We start from the raw sequence: 9,194 nt of genomic DNA on the forward strand, positions 1-9,194 counted from the left end.
CTCTGTTGCGTTGGTTACGGGAGCTACGTAAAATGCGACCGACTGTAACATGTCAGAGTGGCTTCCCCATCCTTCCTATATGTCTTGGTGCCTTGTTTGCTTTGCCTTGTGCTAGTCTTCATCACACTGTCCGTATATGCAGTGCCAGTTGTCCTCATTTTCTCAGACTCTTCATAGACTCTTAGTCTTCTCTTGAAGTCTTTGAATGTAACATTGTCCTCATTCTGTGTTACATGGACAGCTAGTGGCCTAAATGAGTCTGGTAATCCATTCAGAATAGTGGCTACAAGCAGCCCATCACTCATGTTCTCTCCTGCATCACGAAGAGCTGAAATTATATTCTCAGACCTTATCATGTAATCAGTCACAGTCTCATTGTCATCCATTTGTATGGTGGTCAATGATGTGTACAGGTTTAGAATCCTGGGCTTGCTTTTTCCCGAATAATGCTCCCTCAATAATTGCAGGGCTTTCCTCCCATCATCGGCCGCATCATGTCTTATCAATGAAAGGCTCTTATCGTCTAGCGCATTCACTAATTGGGCGTAACAGTCTGCATTCCTCGCTGCGTCTGCAGCTAATGCAGCTTCACCAATGGGCGCTCGCAAAATCGTGTCTTTTAGCTTCAGAATGTGTAAACGGCTAAGGAATCTCATCTCCCACAGATCATATCTATCTTCTTTTCCATCGAATATAATCTGCTGGTGTATTGTTCCTGCTACAGCCATTTTCACGTTTCTTCAGAGTTTACTATATCCAAACGTTCGGTTGCGGCTTGTAGAAACTCCGTGACGTGTCTTCACTGTTCACGGAAATCTCCCGGTACCGTCTTCATTCCCGGTTTAGTTAGTATATTATTCTATTCACCTTGTCGCTCTAGACTGGCATTCCTGGGCCCATAACCTGTTAAACGGAGTGCGTTGCGGTGGCGATTGAATGGAACTCAATTGACTCATTGATCATCTTTAGCCTCGTAGGCATATTTATTTCTCAGGCGGGGCGAGATGCGGTCGTAGTGCAGCTATATATATCAACAACAATCATTGACAAATAATAGACCGGAACAGGAATGGAAAGGAAACGTCAGTGACGTCACACACTGGATTTACTACATCGCCCTCTGTAGAACACAAATGAGCAAGGGCGCACATAATAATAATATATTTAACAGTCCATGTCCTGGGAGAAGTGGCCAAGAGAGAGGCAGAGGAGTGTGTGTGTGTGCGTGTGCTTGTGTGTGTGTGTGTGTGTGTGTGTGTGTGTGTGTGTGTGTGTGTGTGAGAGAGAAAGGGGCAGTCCATGGCCTGGGGGACGTGGAAAATGGAGAGAGGGACAGGTGTCCCAGACCATGACACACAGTAGATCAACACAGTCTGGTTTGTTGATTGATTCACACACGTAGGAATACCCTTCCGTGTTGGAAACAGAACACCAGCATTCCCCACTGAAACAGAGTGGTGTTTGAAGAGTACAGGTCTGTTCTCCAGGTCAAGCTCTGTTCTCCAGGTCAAGCTCTGTTCTGCAGGTCAAGCTCTGTTCTGCAGGTCAAGCTCTGTTCTGCAGGTCAAGCTCTGTTCTGCAGGTCAAGCTCTGTTCTCCAGGTCAAGCTCTGTTCTCCAGGTCAAGCTCTGTTCTGCAGGTCAAGCTCTGTTCTCCAGATGCCCTGGGAAGCTTTATTTTTTTTTGTATCTACTTTTTCTCCTTATTTTCTATTTTTCTCCCTTCCCCAATTTCGTATTGTCCAATTCTACCCTCCCCTGTCTCGAACGCTGTTAGGCCATGCCTCCCACAAGCCGGCTGCAATGTGGACGAAGCCTTACATCACGTGTCCCCTCCGGTACACGAGGAGGCAGCCGTCACATCTTTTCACCTGCACAGCGCAACCTCTCAGCGGCGAGGGTCTGCATGGGAGGGACACGCCGCCCCCGCTGCTTCCTGATTCTACTGCGCAGGCGCACCAACCGACCTGTAGGAGTCGCTGTCCACAACGCCCACCCACCAGCTTCCCACCCCCTAATACCGCCAATTGTATTAGTATGAACGACCAGCCAAGCTGGTAGCAACGCCGAGAGCTGGGCTCGAACCCAGCATCTCCTGCGTTGGTGGCGAGCGCCTTGCCCACTGTGCCACCTAGCCGCCCTCCCTGAGAAGCTTTCTGTACCCTGACAACGATCCATCATCGGTCTAAGATGATGCCGGACAGTGCGTGAACCTCACAGTGCTACTGCTCTCTTTGATATCTGAGTTACAACTGATAATGATGTTCTCCCCCCACTGAGAAGAACTCTGTTTGGGAGGAAGCCTCATGGTATACAAACAAACTGAACCTTCTGCCATTCTCTCTCTCTCTCTTCTCTCTCTCTCTCTCTCTCTCTCTCTCTCTCTCTCTCTCTCTCTCTCTCTCTCTCTCTCTCCCTTATTTTTCACTTTGCATACATTCCTTTGCATAAACTCACATAAAACGACTATATCCACAATCCAAATGAACAGAACCTAAATAATAAAGCCACAGATGAAAGGAACATGCCAACATGGTAATAGCTGTATTTTCAAACACAATGTATAGGAAACGGTACAGATGATACTGCTGGAATCACATAGCCAATAAAAGCTCAGACTGCAGTAGTAACCTATTTTCCAAACTGCTCAGCCTCCTTGAAAGATCCATCATCATCACTAGCCTAAGTATATAATATAACCTGTAGGCTGTAACCACACCTCCACACACTGATCTGATATAACTAGAGGGGGGGGGGGGCAATAATATCCAAGTGTATGACTTGCATGCCTACCTTAACATTTCAGATTGAGATTGAGATTATTTTATTGTCACATCTTTTTTTAAATGTACATACATTGACGTGAGATGCTTGTTTTTCCCAGCTCCTCAACCATAGTAGATTTGTAAACATAATACACAATATATATAAAAACTATAACTATAAATATAAATTAGACATACACAACGTATATTATATCTATACAAACGATACAATAGTTGGCAGCAGTGTGTGTGACTGTGTGTAATAAGTGTGCTTGTGTGGTTTGTAAGTCACTTACAGTGATTTTGTGTGTATGCTCATGTGATAGTTTAGAGTATATCCGTCAGTGGTCTGTTTGCCGGGTGGAAGTAGCTGTTCAGTGTTCTCTTGGACGTGGACCTGAGACTGCAGTACATCTGCCAGACGGCATGAGCTCAAACAGTTGGTGGTTTGGGTGGCTGGGGTCTCTCAGGATCCTGTGTGCCTTGCTGAGGCACCGCTCTGTGAATACTGTCTATGGTGGGTAGTTTGCATCTGCAGATCTTTTAGGCAGTTCGCACTACTCTCTCCAGTGCTTGGCGGTTGTTCTGGTTGGTGTTTCCAAACCATGAGGTGGTGCATCCCATCAGTATGCTCTCCGTGGTGCCTCTGTAGAAGGCCCTCAGGATGTGTGGCCCCATGTCTCCTCCTATTTGTCTCCTGTGGTGGTAGAGGCATTGCTGGGCCTTTTTTACCACATGGCCGGTGTGCACTCTCCACTCCCAGGCCAGCTTCTCACTGATGTCGAATCAGGAATGTCGGGGAACCCCCACTCTTTACCATAAAGGCCCCAGGTTCTTCAAAGGTCCAGTCCATGGTTTTGTTTTTACCATATAAATATGGAGTTATATATATTCACATTCTGAAGCAGAATATACAGTAGGTCTGATTTACTCCATTACCAACCTAACAATCCTTTCACAAAATACAGCACATATTAAAAAATAAAACTGATATTTTATCTGTTGTCTTGTGTTAGTCCTTGTATCAGAAAGCTGTTCAATCAACTGACGGCCTGGCTGTAGTGAGTTGGATCATGGATTGGGCCTGGCTGTAGTGAGTTGGATCACGGATTGGGCCTGGCTGTAGTGAGTTGGATCACGGATTGGGCCTGGCTGTAGTGAGTTGGATCATGGATTGGGCCTGGCTGTAGTGAGTTGGATCACGGATTGGGCCTGGCTGTAGTGAGTTGGATCAAGTCTGTGAGAGTCTGCTGTCTTACGTCAGCCTTAATGCTCAACCTGCGTATATGTGTGAAGGCAGAGCGAGAGGCAGAGTGAGAGGCAGAGGGAGAGGCAGAGGGAGAGGCAGAGCGAGAGGCAGAGCGAGAGGCAGAGGGAGAGGCAGAGCGAGAGGCAGAGCGAGAGGCAGAGCGAGAGGCAGAGCGAGAGGCAGAGCGAGATGCAGAGTGAGATGCAGAGCGAGAGGCAGAGCGAGATGCAGAGCGAGAGGCAGAGCGAGAGGCAGAGCGAGAGGCAGAGCGAGATGCAGAGCGAGATGCAGAGTGAGATGCAGAGCGAGAGGCAGAGTGAGATGCAGAGTGAGATGCAGAGTGAGATGCAGAGTGAGATGCAGAGTGAGATGCAGAGCGAGAGGCAGAGCGAGAGGCAGAGCGAGAGGCAGAGCGAGAGGCAGAGCGAGATGCAGAGCGAGAGGCAGAGCGAGAGGCAGAGCGAGAGGCAGAGCGAGAGGCAGAGCGAGATGCAGAGTGAGATGCAGAGCGAGAGGCAGAGCGAGAGGCAGAGTGAGATGCAGAGTGAGATGCAGAGGGAGATGCAGAGTGAGATGCAGAGTGAGAGGCAGAGGGAGAGGCAGAGGGAGAGGCAGAGCGAGAGGCAGAGCGAGATGCAGAGTGAGAGGCAGAGCGAGAGGCAGAGCGAGAGGCAGAGCGAGAGGCAGAGCGAGAGGCAGAGCGAGAGGCAGAGTGAGATGCAGAGTGAGATGCAGAGTGAGATGCAGAGTGAGATGCAGAGTGAGATGCAGAGTGAGATGCAGAGTGAGATGCAGAGCGAGAGGCAGAGCGAGAGGCAGAGCGAGAGGCAGAGCGAGAGGCAGAGCGAGATGCAGAGCGAGATGCAGAGTGAGATGCAGAGTGAGATGCAGAGTGAGAGGCAGAGTGAGAGGCAGAGTGAGAGGCAGAGTGAGATGCAGAGCGAGAGGCAGAGCGAGATGCAGAGTGAGATGCAGAGCGAGAGGCAGAGCGAGATGCAGAGTGAGATGCAGAGTGAGATGCAGAGTGAGATGCAGAGTGAGATGCAGAGCGAGAGGCAGAGCGAGAGGCAGAGTGCAGAGCGAGATGCAGAGCGAGAGGCAGAGCGAGAGGCAGAGCGAGAGGCAGAGCGAGAGGCAGAGCGAGATGCAGAGCGAGAGGCAGAGTGAGAGGCAGAGTGAGAGGCAGAGTGAGAGGCAGAGTGAGATGCAGAGTGAGATGCAGAGTGAGAGGCAGAGTGAGAGGCAGAGCGAGAGGCAGAGCGAGAGGCAGAGCGAGAGGCAGAGGGAGAGGCAGAGTGAGAGGCAGAGCGAGAGGCAGAGCGAGAGGCAGAGCGAGATGCAGAGCGAGAGGCAGAGCGAGAGGCAGAGGGAGAGGCAGAGTGAGAGGCAGTGAGATGCATAGAATAGAATAATAGAATAGAATAGATCTTTATTGTCATTGTTACAGTTGTTACAACGAAATAAAAAAAATGCAACCCTAGGTACTAGTAAAAAAATAAAAACAGTCCTAAACACAGTATTAAATATAAAAACAGGGGTGGGGCATAAATAACATTAATATAAACAGGGGGGTGTAAAAGATAATTGCACTATCCCTAATGTTGTGTGTGCGTGTGCGGGGGGGGGGGGGGTGCAGGGGAGACTGTTGTTTTAAAATGTAGCTGAGTTTAGTGCACATATGGCCCTGGGATAAAAACTAAACATCAGTCTGTTAGTCCGGGTGGGCATGCCGCTGAAGCGCCTGCCCGAGCGCAGCCGCACGAGGTGCTTGTTGCCCGGGTGGTGTGGGTCCTTCAGTATTTTTACTGCTTTTTTGAGGCAGCGGGAGTTGTATAATCCCTCCAGTGAGGGGAGGGGGCAGCCGATAATCTTCTGGGCCGAGTTGACGACCCTCTGGAGCGCCCTCCTCTCTGCGGCTGTGCAGCTGAGGAACCACACATTTATGCAGTAGGTGAGGATGCTTTCCACGGAGCAGCGGTAAAAAGACACAAGCAGGTCTTGTCTGAGGTGGTAGTTTCTCAGTACTCTCAGGAAGTAGAGTCTCTGCTGTGCCTTTTTCACTATCGCCGTGGTGTTGATTCTCCAGGTCAGGTCATCCTCCAGGTGGACACCCAGGAACTTGATGACCGAGACTCTCTCCACACATCCCCCGTCGATATACAGGGGCTGTATGTCGGTCTTCTTCCTCCTGTAGTCCACGATCATCTCCTGGGTCTTTAGCTTGTTCAGCTGTAGGTTGTTATCCTTGCACAGGGCTGACAGCTGCTCTATTTCATCGCGATGCAGAGTGAGTGGCAGAGTGAGAGGCAGAGTGAGAGGCAGAGTGAGAGGCAGAGTGAGAGGCAGAGTGAGAGGCAGAGTGAGATGCAGAGTGAGAGGCAGAGTGAGATGCAGAGCGTGACTGGGTCAGGGGGGAAAGCACACTGGGTTTTCTGAATAAGGGAGAACAGTTCCAGGTTCTTTATTATGGGCGGTTCAGGTGTGCCAGCTAGCTCCCACAGTTCCAGGTTCTTTCTGTGGAATTTTACACTGCAAACAAATCCCCATCTTAAAGAGGAATGTCACCCATTTTAAGAATTCACAGACACTATGATGCTCCTGTGCCCCCGGGACAGTTAGTCAGGACATGTGAACCTACTCTGTCCTAAAGAGAGAGAGAGAGAGAGAGAGAGAGAGAGAGAGAGAGAGAGGGGGAGAGATCTGTGATGCTACCTGAAGAGACAATACATGGGGCATTGACTTTGTGAGGCCATAAAATGTTTATGTGAATTCACACGTCAAAATGAGGTTTGTATTCTAGTATTGCTAACAGGTCTGAACATGAATCTTGGGTGTAAGAGCTCCGCACAAAAATGTTATGGTCTCATAAGTCAGAGCCACATTTATTGTCTATGAAGCAGCCGCCGATTTGACATCCCAGTGACACCACTGATTGGAGGTCTCTCTCTCTCTCTCTCTCTATCTCTCTCTCTCTCTCGCTGATTTCCAACTTGTATTGAAACATAATAATGAATTGAGTGAAATTTACTGTAGGCTTCTTTAGATGGAGATTATTTTGCTGTGTATGATCATTGACATGTTAGACATGTTAGACTTAAATGAGTTTCTCGCCATCTTACATGAGGTCAGGAAAACCTCCCTATCTCTAAGTATACCATAGCAGCTAAACTAAAGCAAGTCTATTTCTTTTCTTTTTTATTATCTTTTTCCCCCTTTTTTTTCCGTTTTTCTCCCCTCCCAATGTTAGTCGTTATGCCAATTCCCAATCCCCTTCCTGGTCGTTGCGCACTCTACCCCCTACCGTCGGTCTGGGAGGGCGGAGACTATCACATGCTTCCTCCGACACATGTGTAGCCAGCCCACCGCTTCTTTTCACCTGGCAGCGCAGACTCCCTGGGAGAGTGTAACGTGTGGAAGGTCACACTACCTCTCCCAGATCCTTCCCTTGCTGTGCAGGCGCCCCGACCGAACTGTAGGAGTCGCTGTTTACAACGACCAGGACCCACCCACGCCGTTAAACTAAATCAAGTCTATTTCTAAGTATACTATAGCAGCTAAACTAAATCAAGTCTACGTATTTATAAGTATACCATAGCCATAGCAGATAAACTAAATCAAGTCTATTTTAAATATACATTTTTTGTGCTTTCTTTATTTTTCACCCATCCCAATTTAGTCGTTATGCTAATTCCCTTCCTGGTCGTTGCACGCATTGCCCCACTGTCGGCCTGGGGAGGGTGTAGAACTACCACATGCCTCCTCCGATACATGTGGAGTCGTCAGCCGCTTCTTTTCACCTGACAGCGAGGAGTTTCACTGGGAGAACGTAACGTGTGCGGAGGTTCACGCTATTTCCCCCAGATCCCCTCCCTGCTGAACAGGCGCCCCGACCGACCAGTAGGAGTCACAGTTTACAACGACCAGGACACATACCCCACCGGCTTCCCACCCGCTAACACTGCCAATTGTGTTAGTAGGGACGACTGACCAAGCCGGAGGTACCACTGACAGCTGGATTCAATCCCAGAGTCTCTGCGGTGGTAGGCGAGTGCTTAGTCCACTGCGCTACCCAGCCGCTCCGAATCTACTCTATTTCTAAGTATAACATAGCAGCTAAACTAACTCAAGTCATAGTGAGCTCATTTCATTCACCCCTGAGCTAAATATTTTGGAAACTTTATATCTATGTACAATTCCAATTATGTTATTTACTTTACTTTACTATTTATGTTATATACTATTTTTGTCCCATAAGTAGGAATGTTTCATGACTCCTTCACCAAGCCAAACTATAATAAACTCAAACCTTAACCACAATGCATTGTGAAATGTCAAAGGTTGTCTCAATTCCTGAGAAGCAGACTTTTAGAAGACACCAGAGGGGGGTGGGGTGGACAATAAATAACTTGACCAGAGTTCTCCACTTCTGAAGCAAAGCTCAGACTATTAGTGGAGGTTTCAAGGTATTATTTCTTTCATATCATGCACATGTTTTTATTATGGTTCACAGGTGACAAGGGGGACCGCGGTGACCGGGGAACTCCCGGCAAATCTGGACAGGAAGGCTCTCCGGGCTCCAGCGGGCCCCCGGGCCCCAATGGTGACAAGGGCCAGGCAGGGCCAACAGGGGACCCCTGCAAGACCCAGCATGCTGCCTTCTCCGTCGGCCGCCGCAAATCCCTCCACAGCCTGGAGCTCTACCAGGCGCTCATCTTCGACACGGTCTTCGTCAACCTGGACGATCACTTTAACATGTTCAACGGCAAATTCTACTGCTCCGTCCCGGGCATCTACTTCTTCAACATCAACATCCACACCTGGAACTTCAAGGAGACGTACCTGCACATCATGCACAACGACTCGGAGCGGGCCATCGTGTACGCCCAGCCCAGCGACCGCTCCATCATGCAGAGCCAGAGCCTGATGCTGGAGCTGACGCGGGACGACGAGGTGTGGATCCGACTCTACAAGCGGGAGAGGGAGAACGCCGTCTACAGCGATGACGTGGACGTCTACATCACCTTCAACGGATACCTCATCAAACCCAGCGTGGAATAACGATCCACCTGGGGGGGGGGGGGGGGGGGGGGGGGGGGTGGACAGGAGCGAAGGCGTGTGATGTAGGCCGATCATTCTCGACGTGGGATTGATTTCTCTATGACTTCATTGACTAGAAGTCGA

The 9,194-nt window shown here is 49.3% G+C and overlaps 1 protein-coding gene across 1 annotated transcript in view; it reads left to right on the top strand.

Annotated features, from left to right (window-relative positions):
• Nucleotides 1-9,106, top strand: part of c1qtnf6a (C1q and TNF related 6a) — a 51,757-nt gene extending 42,651 nt beyond the window's left edge. The window contains exon 3 of the mRNA XM_084328827.1: nucleotides 8,524-9,106. Coding sequence (XP_084184953.1) covers nucleotides 8,524-9,071 — 548 coding nt within the window. The 3' untranslated portion in view covers nucleotides 9,072-9,106. The remainder of the gene's footprint in view (nucleotides 1-8,523) is intronic.
• The last annotated feature ends 88 nt before the right edge of the window (nucleotides 9,107-9,194 follow it).

The sequence above is a fragment of the Notolepis coatsorum genome (assembly GCF_963971535.1).
Source record: "Notolepis coatsorum genome assembly, chromosome: 14".
In the NCBI taxonomy this organism is placed as follows: Eukaryota; Metazoa; Chordata; class Actinopteri; order Aulopiformes; family Paralepididae; genus Notolepis; species Notolepis coatsorum.